Raw genomic sequence first — 21,601 nt, 5'->3', positions numbered from 1 at the left:
GTTCAGTATGGTGTGTAGAGTAGAGAAATATCTGTGTTTGCACTGGTGTGATTCTATTCATACACTACATTATAACCATCCAAGATGCAGCACTGATGATCCTGGATCAGTGTGAAAGAACTGCCCTGAGTCTGAGACTGAGAAAGAGCTTCGAAAATGAAACCCAGAGCTCTTAGAAAAAGCCTGAGACGTTTACATTCTCCTCTAAACACAATCCAGAGCAGAAATAAGAAGCCTGAGCTCTATATATAGCGCTGTAAATGGTTTAAATAGCGCTCTTATAGCAGAGAAATCACTCTAACTGCAGAAGCTCCGAGTTTATGAGGCCAAGATGGAGACAGAGGAACGGAGAGTCAGGTGTGTTTCAGATTAAGGTTTTACATAAAGGTTTGGGTTTTCTGATGCGAGCGCAGAGTTTTTATTGTACCTTCACAAATTACTGTTTATACATTTATATTGATAAGATTATTATTTCATTAATATTAATACAAGTATAAAAAACACAATGGATAAAAAAATATTAAAAGTAATAATTACAATGGAAAATAGGCAATGAAACAAATAAAATGCTTAAATACAAATATAATATAAGTAATAATATTAATAATAATAATAAAAATAATATAAAATGTATTCTAAAAAACAGAGTGTGAAAGTGAGAACGATCTGAGAAAGAAGGATTCCCATGTGAAAGAGCAAATAATAATAATAATAAAACAATAAGGATATTTTGTGTGTGTTGTGCATTATTATTATTAGTTAGATTAGATTGTATTTTCCAGGAATTTGTGATGTGATGATTTGAAATGTTTCTATTTGTTGTTCTTCTTCTTCTCCTTCTTCTTTCGGCTTCTCCCATTAGGGGGCGCCACAGTGGACCATCCGTCTTAATACTACTGTCCTCTACATCTGCCTTTTTCAAACCTGCATGTCTTCCCTCACCACATACATAAACCTCCTCCTTGGTCTTCTTCTTTTCCTCCTTCCTGGTGGCTCCATCCTTAGCATTCTCCTACTGATATACCCCATGTCCCTCCTCTGCACATGTCCAAACCATCTCAATCACACCTCCCTCACCTTGTCTTCAAAACCAACACCAAGCTCCTATCTGACCTCTTCCATGAACCTCACACTACAGTCTTCCTCCCTCCGTTTCCACCATCTAATTCTTCTTTCACTCTCCTCCGCTTAGAACATAGCACATAGTCCACCTGTGTGCACCTTCCTCCACTCTTATACGTCACCCTATGATCCTCCTTCTTCTTAAAATACGTGTTCACCACTGCCATTTCCATCCTTTTAGCAAAATCTACCACCATCTGCCCTTCCACATTCCTCTACTTAAGACCATACCTACCATCATCTCCTCATCACCTCTGTTCCCTTCACCTACATGCCCATTAAAGTCTGCACCAATCACCGATTGTTCATTCCTCATCAGGTTCACCTTCTACCACTTCATCCAACTCATTTCAGAATTTTTCCTTCTCCTCCATCTCACAACCCACTTGTGGAACAGAAGCACTGATGACATTTATCATCACCCCTTCAACTTCCAGCTTCACGTTCATCACCCTATCAGAAACTCTTCACCTCCACTACACTCTTACTGTACTCTTCCTTCAGAATCCCCCCTACACCATTTCTCTTTCCATCCACACCATGATAGAACAGTTTAAATCCACTTCCAATGTTCCTGCTCTTACTCCCTTTCCACTTAGTCTCCTGAACACACAACATCTCTACCTTTCTCCTCTCCATCATATCAGCTACCTCTCTCCCTTTACCAGTCATAGTACCAACATTTAAAGTACCAACCCGAACCTCCACTCTCCTCCACTTCTCCTTTCCCTGCCGTGTGTGTGTGTGTGTGTGTGTGTGTGTGTGTGTGTGTGTGTGTGTGTGTGTGTGTTGCAGTGGATACCTTGTTGTTCTGTGAGCATATCTATTTCCAGCATACAGGTGGCACATAGTAAACACAGTAGCATGTGGGAGGTCAGTGATGTGTTGAAGTACTGACACCTGCAGGCCAGATGTACAAATGAGCTGCTAATACAGCTGTTATAAACCTTTTAACAGGTTTATATTAAACTCCTAACACATTAGCGCTTCTGTAGCAACAACTCATTCACAGGAACTCACACTGCACTCGCTCCATGTAAATGGATTAAGAAAGCGAATGATGATGATCTGTATGGACATGCTTATGGAAGGAGTCTCCAGTGTCAGTGAGCTGTAACAATGTAAGTGGTGAAAGCTGAAGGGACAGAGGAGGACTTTAAGAAAGAGATAAAAGATCACATTAAAAAGTATGATGTGTCAAACGAGTATCTCCACTTCAACAAATCCAGATGTTGTTAAGTCAGAATGCCGAGAGGAACTTTTGAAAAATACCACAGAAAACACTACAGAAAATGCCACACTACACAGTAAACATCACAGTAAACAGAAAACTCTATTGGAAACACCACCTTAAAGACCACAGTAAACAGGAAACACCACAGTAAAGACCACAGTAAACAGGAAACACCACATTAAAGACCACAGTGAGCAGGAAACACCACCTTAAAGACCACAGTAAACAGGAAACACCACAGTAAAGACCACAGTAAACAGGAAACACCACATTAAAGACCACAGTAAACAGGAAACACCACAGTAAAGACCACAGTAAACAGGAAACACCACATTAAAGACCACAGTAAACAGGAAACACCACAGCAAAGACCACAGTAAACAGGAAAACATCACATCAAAGACCACAGTAAACAGGAAACACCACAGTAAACAATACAAAAACACCACAGGAAACAGGAAACACTACAGGAAACACCACAGTAAACAATACAGGAAACGTGACATTAGAAATGGCAGGAACCACCACAGGAAACACCACAGTAAACAATGCAAAAACACCACAGGAAACACCACAGTAAACAATACAAAAACACCACAGGAAACACCACAGGAAACAATACAAAAACACCACAGGAAACACCACAGTAAACAATACAAAAACACCACAGGAAACACCACAGGAAACAACACAAAAACACCACAGGAAACTGGAAAACACTACCAGAAACACCACAGTAAACAATACAAAAACACCACAGGAAACCGGAAAACACTACAGGAAACACCACAGTAAACAATACAGGAAACATGACAGTAGAAATGACAGTAACCACCACAGGAAACAGTACAAAAACACCACAGGAAACAGTACAAAAACACCACAGGAAACACCACAGGAAACAATACAAAAAACACCACAGGAAACAGGAAAATACTACAGGAAACACCACAGTAAACAATACAGGTAACGTGACAGTAGAAATGGCAGGAACCACCACAGGAAACAATACAAAAAACACCATATACAGGAAATGTGACAGTAAACACCACAGGAAAACATCAAACAGTAAACACCACAGTAAACACGTGGATTCACAGAGTTAAAAGAATATTTATTGTTGCGGAATGTTGAACATTCCTTTAACACAAAAGTGATCACTTTATTATCAACCTCTTTCCATATAAACATCGCTCTCTGTACACATCTGGAGATTAGATATATCTATATATCTATATATAAATGCTCTATTAACATTAAACATGATTGCACTGTAATGCACACGTGTATAAAGTGTTCCCTCGCAACCTAAAACATCCAATCCCGAGTCCGATCTGACGCAAATGGCAAAATATCTGATTTTATCCGTGTGTGTTAAGTTGTGTCCTTTTTTTAAAGTAATTCCGACACATTTATTGAGTCGTTTTTGTCTGAAAAGTGGGACTGTGGCCATTCTGAGATTTGACCTCATAACCTTTTGTTTATCCTGATTGTGAGATCATGTGACCGGATTAGGCAGCAATCCGCCACTTATTTGCCATTTAGAGTTCTGGCACCCAGACCAAGTAAGACCTGAATTTAGCTTGTGTACAATAATGATTTTATCCCTACACTGATTCTATTATATTCTGGGTTTAAAGAATTTGGACACCCAACCCTTTCACCCTTCACTTGATCCAAACTTGTTCCAGCTTGAAGATCTGCTTTCCATTGGTTGGCGTGGAAGAGCTCCTGCTATTGAGCTCCAACCTTATTGATCATGAATAAATGTCCTTCATCTTCTCACCTACATCAGTACCTGACTTTACTAACACCCCTGTGGCCGAATGAATCTCACACACATCTTCATAAAGTCTAGTGGAACATCTTCCCAGAAGAGTGGAGGTTATTATAACTTCATGTAAAATGGGATGTCTGGTGTCCACAAACTTTTGGGCCTATCTGTGATAGGGATGCTATGAGTCAAAAATGATATTGGTGGAAAATCTGAGTAGAAACATAAACAAATGATGGATATTTTGAGCTAAAACGACTGAAGTGTCAAATTGACGTCTTTACAAATAACGTCAATAACGTCAATTCTGAGTAACATAATTGCAATGTTTTCATTACAAATCTGAGCGACTGCTGCTAGAGGTCCACCTGGTTCTAATATCACGATCTACTCTAAGGTTTCCGTTTTTAAAGATGCCAATCATAATAATTCTGCACAAGCCTGGTCTAGATACTGACATGAAATAAAGCCGCCACAGATCATAGTCTGCTCAGTTTGGAGTCTGGATGAATGTAAAACACACCATGAACGTTCTCCATCAGTCTTTTAAAGCTCTGATGAGCATCAATTTCCAAAATTTCTGTGTTCACTTCCAATCCAATAATCCCAAGACTGTAGATCTGAACAATCTCCTGAATTTGGTGTTTTGATTTCCTAATGCTAATCCATGCTAAACCCATTTGCATAGTCCATGAGCCATAGCCTGAGTGTGTCACTCTCGTCAACCAGGAACCATTTCAGATCCACCAAAAATCCACTGAGAGCTCAGTTTCAGGTGCGACACTCAGGCCAAACGCCTCATCGGGCAGAGAAAACTTCACAGAACTTGCTGAGGATGAGTTCCACAATCTGGTTCTGGAAGACCATATGGATGGCCATGTTTCCCGATTCCTCCTCGGGCCGGAGCAGAGTCGGACCGAAGACTATGGCCATGCTCTGGAAAGACATCCGGTTTGAGTCGCTGTGATCAATCACCCTGCAGGACAGGAACATGAGCTTCAACACAATGCAACGAGAACATCTGAGACCACTGTGAACCTCTGACCTGATGGGAGTTTCCACAGTATTAAACATTATGATAGTGTGAGAGTGTGTGAATGTAGGATTTGATCTTGGAGCTGATGTTAAAACAGGTCCTTCAGGATCACACTCAAAAAATGTAAGATAATCAAGATAGAAAAAAAAGAAGGAGGAGACATGGAGGTGGAGGAGGAGGTGAGGGAGATTTAGGAGAAGGATTAAAAACATGAGGAGAAAGAGGACCTGAAGAATGAAAAAGAGAGAGTGAAGGAAGAGGATGAGGAAGAGAAGAATGTGGAAGATATAAAGGAAGAGGAGAATGAGGAGAATAAGAAAGTGAAGAAAGTGGAAAATAAGAAGAAGGAGGAGGTGGAGAAGGAGAGGGAGGATAAGGAGGAGAAAGAACGTGAAAAGGGGAAAAAGGAGGAGGAGATAGAGGAAGAGAATTGGGAGGATGAAAAGCTGTGGAAGGAAGAGGAGGAGATAAAAATGAGCAGGAGGAAGTAGAAGAGGAGAAGGAGAAGGTGGGGATTAAAAATGAGAAGGAGGATAAAAAGGAGGAGGAGAATAAGGGAAAATAAAAAGCAGGGAAAGGAAGAGGAGGGGAGAAGATACAGAGAAAAGAGAAGCAGGAGAAAGATGAAGAGGAGGAGGAGAAGGAGGGGAGGATGAAGAGCAGAGGAAGGAAGAGAAGGAGGAGATAAAAGATGAGGAGGAGGAGAAAGAGGAGGAGAAGAAAGAGAAGGTGCATGATAAAGATGAAGTAAATGTAGCTCTGTGTAAACTGGTTTTAATGGTGGTCTTGACTAAGAACAGAAACTGTAATGGTGTTGAGAAGTTCTTGTACTGTACAGTTGAGGAAACTGTACACAAACTGTTCTTCACGCTCTGGACTGTGAACACCAGCTCATCTGCCTGTCGAGTTTCAGTGCGTTCCACTGAGTGAAATCTGAGAAATTAAAGTTCAGCAGAAGAACCTTGACTTGGATCTCTGGTGTTCACACTGAGCTTCACTCCGCTGTCATGTGACACTACTTACTTGCGCAGGTGTTTGAAGAGCACTTCCATGGTGTTGTGGTTGGGTAACGGCAACGCCTGCACCAAGTCCCGCATGTACGACACCCTTAGACTCGCATCGTTCACTTCTGCAAACACAGACAGGAAGAGGAAAAGAAGGAGGAAGAGGAGGAAGAGGAAGATGCAGAAGAAAAAGAGAAGAAGGAGAAAGAGGACAAAAGATGAGGGAGGAAGTGGAGGATGATGAAGATGGGGATGAGAAGCAGAGAGAGAGGTTGGAGAAAGAAGAGGAGAATGATCAAGAACAATAGGCAGAAGAGGAAGAGAAGGAAGAGGAAGAGGAAGAGGAGAAAAACAAGCCAGGGAGAGGGGGAGGGGGGAGAAGAGAACAAAGTGGAGGAAGAAAAAGATAAAGAGATGGAGTATGGAGGGTGTGAAGGATTGTTTCGAAAAAAAATTAAAAGAAGAGTGAGGTCAGAGGAGGAAGATGAGGAGAAGGAGAGGAGGATGAGAAAGAGGGAGAAAAAAAAGAAAGAGAAATAAACATACAAGACTCTGTAAATCGAACAAGAGCGCTAGGTTTTAATTCTATACCATTATTATTATTCTTTCTTGTTGTTTTATCCATTTATGGCTACACTTTGAAAGTCTGCCATATAAGTCTGTTGCCACAGAAACAAAAACTTTTCATTCATAACTTGATGTGAAGTAAAAACTATTCGACACCTGACAACCAATCAGAATTTAACAAGGTTGTGGCGGAAGGAAAAACAGCACCACCTAGTGTCTATTGAGTACACTAACATGCAAAAAAATCTTTTCCTCCAAGAGGTTTATTTGATTATGGAAATGTCGCTCTTTGTCGTGTCTGGAATCTGGTTAGATCAGCGTGTAATCTGTGTGTTTTTATTAACGTGGGTGTAGCTGACTCACGGATGGCAGCGATGAACTTTTCAAAGAAGCTGTAGGGGAACAGCGGCTCTGGGAGCTCCCTGAAGAAAAGCTTCAGAGCTCCGGTGATGACGTGAATCTCCTCCCACTGACCATCCTCCAGATCCAGATCCTCCTCTGAAGCACACACAACCAGAGGCAGGCGTTTTAATTGGGATCGGACAAAAATCCTTTAATTGTAATGAAAATGAAAGGTTTAAATCGGAAGCTTGCGCGTGTACCGTGATCAGCTTTGTGCCTGAGCCTCTGGATGACCGCCAGGTTCCCGCTCACTCTGTAGATCCCGTCAATGTCTAATCCTGAGCAGGACACGGAGCGTTAGAGGAGAACGTATTCCAGCACTTATTATCATTACGACATGCTTCTCCTTTTCTCTCGCGTTAACTAGCATCTGAAACTCCTCAGTCCAGTTTACCTTCTAACCAAAAGCCCCTGAAACTGGAGACTCCTTCCATGAATGAACACATGAATAAATAATCGTCTCCTCCAAAGAGAACTTTATCATTTTGATTACGCATGTTGCCATACGAATTATAATCAAAAACAAGCCTAAATTTGCCCCCCGCTGTGCTGCATGGGCAAGAGGGCAAAAGTTAGTGCACCCCTTTTTTACTGTACGCCATTTATATCCACAAGTTTAACAGAATAATGAGAAAATGATTTCCTGTACCTCTCCTCTCCACCGACTTTATACATTTCTCCACAAATCTGGGGACGGTGGTGTTCTCCCGATGACACAAGATGTCCAGGTGACAGCCGAACACATTGTCTAAAAAAAGGATGAACAGAACACCTCAGAAGATCTGCTGCTGCTGCTGTAATCATAAAGATTCACTTTCAGAACACTTCTCCTGTCACACTGAACATCTCGATTCTTCTCCACCTGATCATCTCTACTCTGATCATCTCTACTCTTCTCCACCTGAACATCTCTTTTCTTATCCACCTGATCATCTCAACTCTGATCATCTCTACTCTTCTCCACCTGAACATCTCTTTTCTTATCCACCTGATCATCTCAACTCTGATCATTTCTACTCTTCTCCACCTGATCATCTCTACTCTTCTCCACCTGATCATCTACTCTTCTCCACCTGATCATCTCTACTCTTCTCCACCTGATCATCTCTACTCTTCTCCACCTGATCATTTCTACTCTTCTCCACCTGATCATTTCTACTCTTCTTCACCTGATCATCTCTACTTTTCTCCACCTGAACATCTCTACTCTTCTCCACCTGAACATCTCTTTTCTTATCCACCTGATCATCTCAACTCTGATCATCTACTCTTCTCCACCTGAACATCTCTACTCTTCTCCACCTGAACATCTCTACTCTTCTCCACCTAATTATTTCTACTCTTCTCCACCTAAACATCTCTACTCTTCTCCACCTAATTATTTCTACTCTTCTCCATCTGATCATCTCTACTCTTCTCCATCTGATCATCTCTACTCTTCTCCACCTGATCATCTCTACTCTTCTCCACCTGAACATCTCTTTTCTTATCCACCTGATCATCTCAACTCTGATCATCTCTACTCTTCTCCACCTGAACATCTCTACTCTTCTCCACCTGAACATCTCTACTCTTCTCCACCTAATTATTTCTACTCTTCTCCACCTAAACATCTCTACTCTTCTCCACCTAATTATTTCTCTTCTCCATCTGATCATCTCTACTCTTCTCCATCTGATCATCTCTACTCTTCTCCACCTGATCATCTCTACTCTTCTCCACCTGAACATCTCTTTTCTTATCCACCTGATCATCTCAACTCTGATCATCTCTACTCTTCTCCACCTGATCATCTCTACTCTTCTCCACCTGATCATCTCTACTCTTCTCCACCTGAACATCTCTACTCTTCTCCACCTAATTATTTCTACTCTTCTCCACCTAAACATCTCTACTCTTCTCCACCTAATTATTTCTACTCTTCTCCATCTGATCATCTCTACTCTTCTCCATCTGATCATCTCTACTCTTCTCCACCTGATCATCTCTACTCTTCTCCACCTGAACATCTCTTTTCTTATCCACCTGATCATCTCAACTCTGATCATCTCTACTCTTCTCCACCTGATCATCTACTCTTCTCCACCTGATCATCTCTACTCTTCTCCACCTGATCATCTCTACTCTTCTCCACCTGATCATCTCTACTCTTCTCCACCTGAACAGCTCTACTCTTCTCCACCTAATTATTTCTACTCTCCTCCACCTGATCATCTCTACTCTTCTCCACCTGATCATCTCTATTCTTCTCTCACACTGATCATCTCTACTCTTCTCCACCTGATCATCTCTACTCTTCTGAGTTCCCTACAGTAATTGTTTCATCCTCATGATGTCTCAGGGAGTTTTTACTTGACATGGTTTTGGCTATAATGAGGTGACCTCCACACCAGGATGTCTGATAGGGTATATTCAATCAGATGCTGACCTTTGATGTAGCCTTTCTCCTTGACAGCTTGCAGTGTAGGTCTCCTTTGGAGGAACTTGCGCAGTTTGGTGCGAACGCGGCTCTGATCAGAATCTGCAGCGCCTGAGGAGCTCTGCCTCGTCGCTGTCAGAGAAAACAACAGCGAACAAAACACCTTTAACAATTACAGCTGATTTCATAAAGTTCTAATGATCCACCTAGATCTGATCTTCTTGACCTTCTGAGATCAAACAACTGCATTTACATTTTTAAGTTTATGCTTCTGCTAAATTCTGTGTGTGTGTGTGTGTGTGTGTGTGTGTGTGTGTGTGTGTGTGTGTGTGTGTGTGTGTGTGTGTGTGTGTGTGTGTGTGTGTGTGTGTTGCCCTCACTGGTGTTCTTCCTCTCTCGCTCGACAGGCTGAGTCGATTTCTCCATGACCTCATCATCCTCTTCCTCTGAGCCATGATCATGATACTGGACACACACACACACACACACACACACACACACGTCTTAATACACACTGGACATTCAGAAAAAACAATGTGCAAAAGTTTTCACCCCTTCCAAACTTCTCCAAATCTCCCTCATACTATTTTTTTTTTTTTATCTTCTTGGTTGTTTCTTCATTTCAGAAGAAATATAAGTGAAGTATATTTTTTTTTTTTTGAGGGTGAAAAAATACGTAGTGTTCTAGTGTTTCGAAATGCAAAAATTCTTTAGAAATCCAATCTAAATTTACAATCTGCTCCTTATTTTACTGTAATATAAGTGTAGTCCTGGATTTGACCACATGATGGCGCTGCCACTAACCAGGTGTTTGATAGTGTCCTGGATGATATAGTGCCAGTCGTGGATGATGCTGTCGGTGTCGTACTGCATGAGGTACTCAGAGCCTTGACGGGTCTTTAGCTGCAGAAGGACACGTAGAACGTTAAGGTCATTAAACTGAAGGTCCTCTAAAAGTCAGGCTTTTTGTTAAAGACGCCGAGTCGGCAATAATGAACCACTGTTACAGCGAGCTGCTGATGTTCAATTCAACCAAATTAATTAAAGAGAAACAAATAAACTCCCCCACTGGGGCAGTGGGACACATCGGGTAGTGATGAAGTTTCGCATTCGATATTTCAGTGAAATCAGGTTATTATTGTTACTGCACCTCCAGGACGTTCTTCTTGCTGGACTTGTCTTTGGAAGCCCAGCCAACTGCAGCTCCTCTTAGCTCCACTGTGAACTCAGGGATGATCTGATTGGTCTTAGTCTGTACAGTAAAAAGATTAAAGAATTAGTAATTGGCATTTTAGGATCAGTGATCTTGTTTCAGGATCAGTAAACTTGTTTCAGGATCAGTTTTCGTGTTTAAAGATCAGTGATCTTGTTTCAGGATTAGTATTTGTGTTTCAGGAACAGTAATCATGTTTCAAAATAAGTAATCTTGTTTCAGGATCAGTGATCTTGTTTCAGGATCAGTGATCTTGTATTAGAATTGAGTTGTGCCCTTTTAATATCAGCGATCACATTTAGGACTCTGGTGATCATGTTTTAGGATCAAGTAATCATGTTTCATAATCAGTGATCATATTTTAGAATCCCTGATCATATTTAAGAATCAGCAATCGTGTTTGTGAATCAGTGATCATGTTTAATAGGATCAACTGATTAGGTTGTTGCATCAGTGATGGTAATTTAGGATCAGGAAATCAGGTTTCTGGATTAGTAGAATCTTAACATGTTCCCACCCAAGATTGATTTTGGACCAGGTGATCAGGATTTCTGGATTATTATTTCAGGACCAGTGAACATATTTTAGGATCAGTGATCACATCTCAGGATCAGGTAGGGTGTTTTAGATCAGAGATCATGTTTTATGGATCAGTGATGGTGATTTAGGATCAGGGATCACGTTTCAGGATTAGAAGGATCTTACCACGTTCCCACCCGGATTGGATTTGGGATCTTTGTAGAAGGTGAGAATTCCTCCATGAAGTACAGTCCATGACTGAGTCCAGTTTTTCCTGAGAACGCACACAAAGGCATGATGATCAGGCACATCATCTGAGAATCCTGATCATCATTATAGTCCTAGGACATCATTATAGTCCTTGTCCCACAGACGTTGGTTCCTCGTTTATCTCTACAATTAAGTTACCTGCTGTTCTCACACACGTTATAGCCAATCAGAATCCAGTATTCACACAGAGCATGAGTATATTAGATTATAATGACTAGGAAACCATAAAAAGAGATTCCAGTACCTCAGCTTCTTCCCATTATCCACTATTTTGGTCTTGTTGAGAATTCCAGCCTTCTCCAGCAATAAAGCCTGGAACAGGGAAGAGGGGAAGAGAACATTCTAGAAAATTCATATCGATATGACAGAACATGCAGACAACACTTCAGCCCTCCACCCTTTACAAGCTACTGGTTGTAGTTGTAAAACCATGAAATGTTTGGAGAATTGGTTAATGCACTCAACACACACACACACACACACACACACACACACACACACACACACACACACACAAACACACAAACACACTCCGCAGATGAAAAATCAGGGTTTTATGGCGTTTGATGTTGAGGAATTCTGCCCGAGTGGATGTTATTTGTGATCGTATCAGTAAAAGGTGTTAGTACTGTTAGTCTGAGCATTAGAGCATTAGTACTCCATTTCCCATGATCCCTTGAGACACTACGAACATGTATCACAACTTCTCTGACTTCCTGTGACGATCTGAAATCACACATGCAGCACAAACAGGAGAAACGTGAACACTCAGGTTCCTTTCAGATTCGTGTAGTCATGCAGTCACTGACTTGATTACCAAACCGAGGTTTAAGGCATAATCGCTTAATGTTGTGTCCCTATCAGAAACAAATCAGTGACACGAAAACACTTCATATTACTTCCTGTACTACTTTGAGTCCCTGTTGCTATAGAAATGATGGCGTATCCAGACGAGCGTATTAATATAAACCTGCGATGTGCAGCTGCACTGCTGTCAGAGCTTCTGACACCTTCTGAACCAATCACAATCCAGAATTCAGTGCTTTGTGTAACATGGTGTAATGTTCCATTGTGATTTAAGGCACATATACACCATATGGACAAGAGATTGCATTTTAAGATCAGTGATCACATTTAGGCATCAGGGGATCGTGTTTCAGGATCAGTAATCACGTTTCAGGAACAGGGATCAAGTTTCAGGATCAGTGATCACGTTTCAGGATCAGGGATCAAGTTCCAGGACCAGTGATCATGTTTCAGGATCAGGGATCAAGTTCCAGGACCAGTGATCATGTTTCAGGATCAGGGAACAAGTTTCAGGATCAGTGATCACGTTTCAGGATCAGTGATCAAGTTCCAGGACCAGTGATCACGTTTCAGGATCAGGGATCAAGTTTCAGGATCAGGGATCAAGTTTCAGGATCAGTGATCACGTTTCAGGATCAGTGATCACGTTTCAGGATCAGTGATCAAGTTCCAGGACCAGTGATCACGTTCCAGGACCAGTGATCATGTTTCAGGATCAGGGATCAAGTTCCAGGACCAGTGATCATGTTTCAGGATCAGGGAACAAGTTTCAGGATCAGTGATCACGTTTCAGGATCAGTGATCAAGTTCCAGGACCAGTGATCACGTTTCAGGATCAGGGATCAAGTTTCAGGATCAGGGATCAAGTTTCAGGATCAGTGATCACGTTTCAGGATCAGTGATCAAGTTCCAGGACCAGTGATCACGTTTCAGGATCAGGGATCAAGTTTCAGGATCAGGGATCAAGTTTCAGGATCAGTGATCACGTTTCAGGATCAGTGATCACGTTTCAGGATCAGTGATCAAGCTTCAGGGTCAGTGATCAGGTTTGTGGATCAGGAGTGCATACGGCGGACAAAAGATAGTCATATAATGTATTTATATTGAATACAACATCTACACGTTTTATTTATCCAACTGGTGGTCTATTTATATCTGTTTTTCATTTCGCTAGCTAACTAGCCAGACTGCTAATGAGGAAATAGAATCACGCTCAATCATTTTATTCTCCTAAAACTCATTTAAATGCTATGGCAGGAAGCAGGAAGTCAGCGAGGTTGGTGGTGAAAGCGCATGTTTACAGGATTGAAATACGACCAAACGGATTGGATCGTAATCGTCCTGGACTTTAACGAACATGGTGGTGGGGGTGGTGAGGGTGAAGGAGGTGGTGGAGATGAGCATCTGTGCTGGACAGATTCCTTCTCGGCTTCACAATGTCCTCCTTCGAAGGAAAACACAACAGGTTTCTCGGTCGCTCACAAACTCTCAACATTGTTTGTTTGTTTATGGAAAAAAATAAAATAAAACAATTAATCAGGGAAAGTTTTTATGGAATGAGGATGAAAAATGATAAACGAGGGTTGTGTTTAGTACGAATTCATCATGGAGTTGACTTTGTTAAGGATTATTCAATATTCAGAAACACAATGAAAAAAATGAATGAATAAATAAATAAATATATAATAAATAAATAAATAAATAAATGGGTTTTTTGTTTGCTTTGTTTTTTATTCAAATAATAAATAAATATTGATTTGTTTAATTATTCAATTTTCCTTTTAACAATCCCCCCTTTTTTTGACAAAAAATAAAATAATTTTATAATGCAAACAAATTCCATATTGCCCTCAAATATCTATATTCTATTTTTCATAATTTTTTAATAGAAATACATAGACATTGTGTTTTTTACTTATAGACATTCATATAGTAAAAAAAAAAAATATTATTTTGTATTATTGCTTTTTTTCTATATCACTTTATTTCGTATATTATGTAATTTTCTTTCTCTTCTTCTTCCCCCATTTTTCTTTTTAAAAGATTATTTTTTATTAAAAGGAAATAATACTGAAAAGCACTGATAATTAATGATAAATGCATGTGAACAGCAAACGAGGGAGGAGGAATGGGTACGTACCTGATGTGTGTCTGCCGAATTCACCGTACTCGAAGAATCGGTGCTGAAATCGGACGCAACTCTGCGGTGAGACGGGAAAAACTTCTGCGTGAAAGAAAAGAGAAATGCAGAGCGATGTGAATTCACCACTGAGTAACATCTGTGTGAAGCATCGGAAAACTGTATGACGGTGACACCGGGAGCGCTGATGTCTCTCAACACAGCAGAATGTCTTCCGGACTCACCGTGTCCTCCTGAGGGATGTGTTTCAAGTTCTTCAAGGCAGACTGTCCATTCTGCTCCACACCATTCCCCAACACTGACGTCTGTTAATACAGGGTTCATACACAGCTCATATACAGTTCATACCGGATTCATTTACAGTTAAGAACAAAAAAGAAAAGAAAAGAAAAGAAAAGAAAAGAAAAGAAAAGAAAAGAAAAGAAAAGAAAAGAAAAGAAAAGAAAAGAAAACAAAGTGAAATAAAAGGTGTGGAAAATGAAAGGTGTGGAAATAAGGAAAAAGAAAAAAAAGGAAAGAAAAGAAAAAAAAAAAACAAGCCAGAATGATCTAATGAAAGAAAGAAGAGAGCAATAACAAAAGATCACAAAAAAAACCCCAAACCTCCGGAAGATTCCACTGAGACACAGAGCCGTCCTTTGTGTAATAATATCTCTTGCCTTTCTCATCTTTTGACTGGATCCACTGTGAAAAAAAGACAAGTGTAAAAAAGGGATCTGCCCTAGACCTGATCTTACACCAACACATTCTGTACAGAAATATACCAAAGTTGTGAAATCAACACACAGATCACATATAGATCCATACACAGATCAAACACACAGATCACACACAGATTACACATAGATCCATCCACTGATCAAACACACAGATCACACACAGATCACACATAGATAGATACACAGATCACACACAGATCACACATACATCCATACATAGATCACACACAGATCCATACACAGATCGCACACACAGATCACACAAAGATCCATACACAGATCACACACAGATAACACATAGATCCATACACAGATCCATACACAGATCACACACAGATCACACAAAGATCCATACAAAGATTACACACAGATCACACATAGATCCATACACAGATCACACATATCACACATAGATCCATACACAGATCAAACACACAGATCACAAACAGATCCATACACAAATCACACACAGATTACACATATATCCATACACAGATCACACACAGGTCACACAAAGATCCATACAAAGATCACACACAGATCACAAATAGATCCATACACAGATCAAACACACAGATCACACATAGATCCATACACAAATCAGACACACAGATCACACACAGATCCATACACAGATCACACATAGATCCATACACAAATCAAACACAGAGATCACATATAGATCCATACACAGATCTCACACAGATCCATACACAGATCGCACACACAGATCACACAAAGATCCATACACAGATCACACACAGATCACACATAGATCCATACACAGATCACACACAGATCCATACACAGATCCATACACAGATCATACACAGATCACACAAAGATACATACAAAGATCACACACAGATAACACACAGATCACACATAGATCCATACACAGATCACACACAGATCCATACAAAGCTCACACACAGATCACACATAGATCCATACACAGATCACACACAGATCACACATAGAGCCATACACATATCACACACAGATCCATACACAGATCACACACAGATCACACAAAGATCCATACAAAGATCACACACAGATCACATATACCAATACACAGATCACACACAGATCACACAGATCACATATACCAATACACAGATCACACACAGATCACACATATACCAATACACAGATCACACACAGATCACACATAGATCCATACACAGATCACACACAGATCACACATAGATCCATACACAGATCACACACAGATCACACATATACCAATACACAGATCACACACAGATCCATACACAGATCATAGACACACACAGATCACATGTACTGTAGATCCACACATAGCTGTTAATGTCACCAATGTTAGTGTTCATGCTACCGAACCAACCCCACAGAGGGCGCTGTTGTTTAAGAACGCTACAAAGGTCTTCATATGACTTCAGAAAAGTCTTCTCTATTTCAAGAGGAAGAAAAGACGATATTCCACACAGCTATGCAGACAATCAGGACCTGTTCACATGAGAGCTTCACTCCATTATTTTTAGTTCGGTGAACAGATCAAGAATCCGATCTTCTTGAATGGCATTTAATATTAAATGAAAAGTAAATATAAGTAAAAAAATAAAAGTAAAAAAACAGCTTTCTAAATATTAATGGTAACTGCTCACAAAAGAACGGTCTTGAAAACAAATGTGGTTAATTAAATACAGCTCATCATTTCAGAGCTTCAGGATATTAAAGGTTTATATGAGAAAATATAGAAACACCACTTTCTTTTTCAGATTGCCGTCTCAGTATACAGTCTCTAGAGGAAACTCTGTATGTGTATTTGCTTGTTTTGTATGTAGAGAAGCTGTGCTGAGCAGATATAAAGAGACAGATTTACATATAAAATCGCTGACACAACAAGCTCATTATTCTGTAATTATAATATAAAGTTATGGGCAGCTGAACATGCTATTTCTGACCCCAGCTTCCAAACATCTTTATGCAAAGAAAGAATTTCACTCTGATGTAACATACATGTGACACGTACACATGTGACCAGACAAGTTGATAGTCATTCTGCACGGCTATACAGCAAACTACACACATCATCCGTACTACAATTGTTCGAACAATGTATTTAAAACTGATCTACACTGCACCTTCAGCTCCACACTAGCTTCAATTTTGGATTTGATTAGCCACACAAGCTACCCGTACTAGCTCCATAAGTAGCGATCTCTACTGCTTCCTTATTAAATTCATTTCTTTGATGGCTTGATATGATGGAAGCAATGGTTCTACGACTGTCGTCCATTTGCTAGACACAAAAACAGTAAAAAGGGAACTAATTGCTGATAGGAATTAAAATTATGAGCAAGGAACTGAAGAAACGTCGGACCACATACACAGTGGAACTGGTCCAAGAAATGTTTTTCGCCAACTGTTTGGAATTTTTGACAGAAATCTTTTCACACTTGTTGATTTGTTTTCTAACTTGGAGAGAATTGAATAAAGTTATGTTTCGAAGCTCACGTTGTCCATGTTGTGCTTGTGTGTGGAAAATAACCGTCAGTGCTGCTGTTTACCTGTTGATGTGTTTGATCATGAGTGAAGATGGTTTTTCCATCAGGCTCCATGGAGCAGCTCCAGCCGGGTGGAACAGGCGTCCCAGGATCAACAGCAAGTCTGGGCAGGACTGGCAGCCTGACCGGGGACTGGGGTGGGTCTCTGAAGGGGACGGCCTGAACCTTATGGTCAATTGAGGGGTAATCCTCCTGTGGTAAAGGTGGCTTTTAAAAGAGAGAGTGAGAGAGAGAGAGAGAGAGAGAGAGAGAGAGAGAGAGAGAGAGAGAGAGAGAGGAAATGGATGAAGAGATAGGAAATTGGCTGAATGATCTCACATGACAAGTTCTTTCTTTTTTCTCACATATAAATAACATTATAAGCTTTGAAGAAGGTGTGTATTACATTTACACCATTTGGCAGAAGCCCTTATCCAGAGCGACTTACAATTATTTCATTCATACAAATGAGCAGTTGAGGGTTAGGAGCCTTAATCCTTAAGCCCAAGTTGGACTCAAGGGCAGAGCAGAGGCATCTTAGTGTCAGTGGGATGTTAACTCATGACCTTCTGATCAGAGGTCCACCCACTGATCATAACCACACGCTACCTCTTCGCCACGCAAAAGGAGTTGTTCTTGCCATTCCCCATGATCGAGATGTGGTCTCTAATCATTTTTGGAAAGCCATGCCTTCTGTGTGCCCTTCAGTACCAGTGAAGGAGGCATGGTCTCAGTGCCTGTTTGTCCCTCCCACTTCTCAAAGCTAACAATTTCCTGTTGTATGTCAACAGTTTGAAGTGATTCAGTCATGTAATAATGCAAACAACACATAAAAAAAATACATCTCAAATTGTCTTTGAGAGCTATGAAATCTTCTACTGGATTAACTGATACTGAACATCAGCTTATATCAGGTGTGTCTCTGCTAAGCAAAGAGCCCACAATGGGTCCTACTACTCCAAGAGATCAGCAATTAATAGCGAGAACAACCCTGAATAAGACCAGAGGAATGAGTTAAATTAGCAGCATCAACAGTTACACCAGGGGCTGCAACTGTAGCTCCTGTAGCTTCTTACCAAAAAGTTATCAAGTCCGTACAGCCTTACCAGTCTTTCCAGAAGAGAGCTGTTTGGGTCCGGAGCAACCCACGATGTCTGATTCAGCGTGGCATTGTAGTAGAAGTGTCTCCCCGTCGTCTCGTCCAAGAGCTGTTCCCAGTCTGATCCCGGAGGGACAGTCGGCGGCAGAGAGGACGGAGCGGAAACAGACGGAGCTCCCACAACAGGGACGGTCAGAGCCAGGGGGTCCACCCCCACCGGCAGAGTGGGGCTCTGAGGGTGTGTGGCAGGGTAGAACATTTTGTTGTTGTCCTGCTCAGTTTGAGCCTCCCATTCAGGTGAGTCTGGAGCCGGACTTAGGGAGAGGCCGGGGGACGAGCAGGTGGAGGTGGCTGAGGGAAGAACACAAGGCGTGAGCTTCTTCAGCTCAGCGACGTTAGCATACACCGCCGTGGTGGGGTTCTCATGCTCCTGCAGGAGGGAAAAAAATAAAGAGTGTTTAGCAAATAAACTAGTAACCAAATCCAAAATGAAGGCAAGAGGATGAGTGTTAATTTTTGAAAAGCGTTAAAACCCTCCCATGTTGGAGTTTAAAGTGTAGTATTATTGAAAAGCTAGGAATCTGGTCACCTGGTGAGAATGAAAAAGTGCACCGGAGTGGCTTACTTTCCCAAAGGCTTTGTAGTCCAGAGTATTCTGATCGAACTCAAACAGGTAAGACTGCTCTTACACAAGACCCATGCTTGAACATGTTCTCCACACTAATCTTGAACAAAACCAGGATCCAGGCTGTGAAACACTGGGTTTAGATCAATAAAAGTCCAAAATTTCTCTTATTCCACTTTTCTGAGTGTCAAGTCCGGCAGAGGTGGAATAACCTTTCGTAAAATCACGCTGTCCACTCGCTTTCATCATGACCTGCACGGTTCCTGCTCTCCGTGTGAGTAATACCCCAGTGCCAGATTTCCCATCATCAACTCAAACAAAACGCCATGGAAACCTGCGCAGGACAAAGCAGAGTGGAGCAGCGAAATCCCTGAGCTGAGCCTTTCCTTTTATTCAGCACTAACAAAAGAGACACAGAGGACAGGAATCGGATATCTATCCCTGATTTCAGCTTCACACACACACACACACACACACACACACACACACACACACACACACACACACACACACACACAAAGGTCACAGTTTCTCCCACATTTCACAGACACCAGTACAGGTTTCTTTCAGCCCCTACTGGTGTTTGCAATGGTTTAAATAGCCGACCAAGTCTGAGACTGGTTCCCTGTAACGTCCCACTGAAGTTTAATTATTAATAATTTATTAACAAAGAATCGGATGTAAAGGAATTCTGGTACTTCAGATCGACATTCCATAACATGCTATAAATGGATAAAAAGTACGACATTCCATATACGACTATGATGTGGTTACCTTTGAACTATTCCTACTTTAGCATGTGTAAAGGAAAACAAAAAGACAAGTTGTTTCCTTGTTTTTCACGTTCCCTGATTTTCAGGTGGTCAGGATCCGGAGTCTATCTGGGATTCTGAAATACACAATGGAATAAAACTCCAGTCTTTATATACGGTAAAGTTTTCAGTGAAGGGTTGCCAGGACTACCAAGACATTCTCTACTGGTCTAAACTCTATCAGAATCAGCGCCTTACATTTTAATATATTTTTGTCGATGAATCTGTAATAAATTATTCTCAAAAGTCTGTTCTCTTCATTTCAAAGTGATAAAAAAGCACAACAGGAAAGTGTTTATTTGAAAGCAGCAGGTCACTTGCATTCAGGAAGTGAAAGTATTTCGACTGTGTGTTTGTGTGTGTGTGTGTGTGTGTGTGTGTGTGTGTGTGTGTGTGTGTGTGTGTGTGGCTTTTAATTTTCCAGGAACACAGCTAAATATGTACACACACTCTGAGCAGCAAGGGATCAGAGCGTCATAAACTGTTGCTTTTCTTTTAATTTTACACAGAAGTGATACAGAAATCCCCCCACATCACTGCAACATCTGCATTGAAAGAAAATAAATTCAGTTCGCAAGAACAAGGAGAAGAACTTTTTTTTTGTCCTTTGCTATTAAATCAGGTACTCGTTCGGGGGGGTTGGGGGAACTCATTCTAAATATTGCGAGCAGCTTTTGAGTTCCTCTAAAAATGTACAGCTAATGTGTTTTCCAAACGATGTGCTTCTCTCAGGGGGCAGGAAGTGCAGAGTTAAACACTACTGATGAACTTTGCACAGCTCAGATGTTTGCGATGCACAGAAATGCCATCTCAATGCACCGCGGAGGTGGGGGGTGTAGGAAAGGGTGCACATGATGTGTGAGGGACAAAAAAAAAACCTGAATCTGATTCGTCTGCAGTAAAAACATCCATAATAGAACACAATTTTAAAAAGAAATGTTCTTCATCTGGTTCCCGTAAATTCCGGAATATAAAGTGCACCCATATATAAGCCACTGAATTTTACAAATATTTTTATTTTAAACATAAATGAGCCGCACCTGTTTATAATAAATGTCTACACTGAAACTAATGTACTTTACACAGGCTTTAATGAAAGACAGTGTCTGTTACATGGTGTAACGGGTGAAATATGTCGTGGCTCCTTTAAGAGCAGAGCGGTATTTTGGGAATAGCCTGGCGTCGCATTCTCCCGGTATTACTGCATGTGTGTGCAAGACCGAGGATTATGTCCTTATTATTTTCTGATGCTCATTTCTAAGTTTCTTTGACTAACCCGTAACGCTGTTGCCAGAATTAAATAAAAAA

At 40.9% G+C, this 21,601-nt stretch overlaps 1 protein-coding gene across 5 annotated transcripts in view; it reads right to left on the bottom strand.

Moving 5' to 3' along the window:
* Positions 1–3,449: 3,449 nt before the first annotated feature.
* arhgap27l (Rho GTPase activating protein 27, like) overlaps positions 3,450–21,601 on the bottom strand; it is a 41,889-nt gene continuing 23,737 nt past the window's right edge. For 2 of the 5 annotated variants that reach the window (XM_046834531.1, XM_046834532.1), the window contains exons 3-19: positions 18,864–19,286; positions 17,782–17,985; positions 15,111–15,191; positions 14,732–14,812; positions 14,508–14,591; positions 13,725–13,811; positions 11,805–11,872; positions 11,477–11,564; positions 10,709–10,810; positions 10,363–10,461; positions 9,939–10,023; positions 9,568–9,690; positions 7,789–7,887; positions 7,340–7,417; positions 7,101–7,235; positions 6,190–6,295; positions 3,450–5,106 (exon numbers count right to left, since the gene is read on the bottom strand). In XM_046834531.1, the coding sequence (XP_046690487.1) occupies positions 4,929–5,106; positions 6,190–6,295; positions 7,101–7,235; positions 7,340–7,417; positions 7,789–7,887; positions 9,568–9,690; positions 9,939–10,023; positions 10,363–10,461; positions 10,709–10,810; positions 11,477–11,564; positions 11,805–11,872; positions 13,725–13,811; positions 14,508–14,591; positions 14,732–14,812; positions 15,111–15,191; positions 17,782–17,985; positions 18,864–19,286 (2,121 nt within the window). In that variant the 3' untranslated portion in view covers positions 3,450–4,928. The remainder of the gene's footprint in view (positions 5,107–6,189; positions 6,296–7,100; positions 7,236–7,339; positions 7,418–7,788; positions 7,888–9,567; positions 9,691–9,938; positions 10,024–10,362; positions 10,462–10,708; positions 10,811–11,476; positions 11,565–11,804; positions 11,873–13,724; positions 13,812–14,507; positions 14,592–14,731; positions 14,813–15,110; positions 15,192–17,781; positions 17,986–18,863; positions 19,287–21,601) is intronic. The other 3 variants (XM_046834533.1, XM_046834534.1, XM_046834535.1) reach the window with 3 other exon arrangements.

This window comes from Silurus meridionalis, chromosome 22 (assembly GCF_014805685.1).
Source record: "Silurus meridionalis isolate SWU-2019-XX chromosome 22, ASM1480568v1, whole genome shotgun sequence".
Lineage (NCBI taxonomy): Eukaryota > Metazoa > Chordata > Actinopteri > Siluriformes > Siluridae > Silurus > Silurus meridionalis.
The sequence above is the reverse complement of the archived record's forward strand: the minus strand, read 5'-3'. Positions and strand labels throughout refer to the sequence as shown.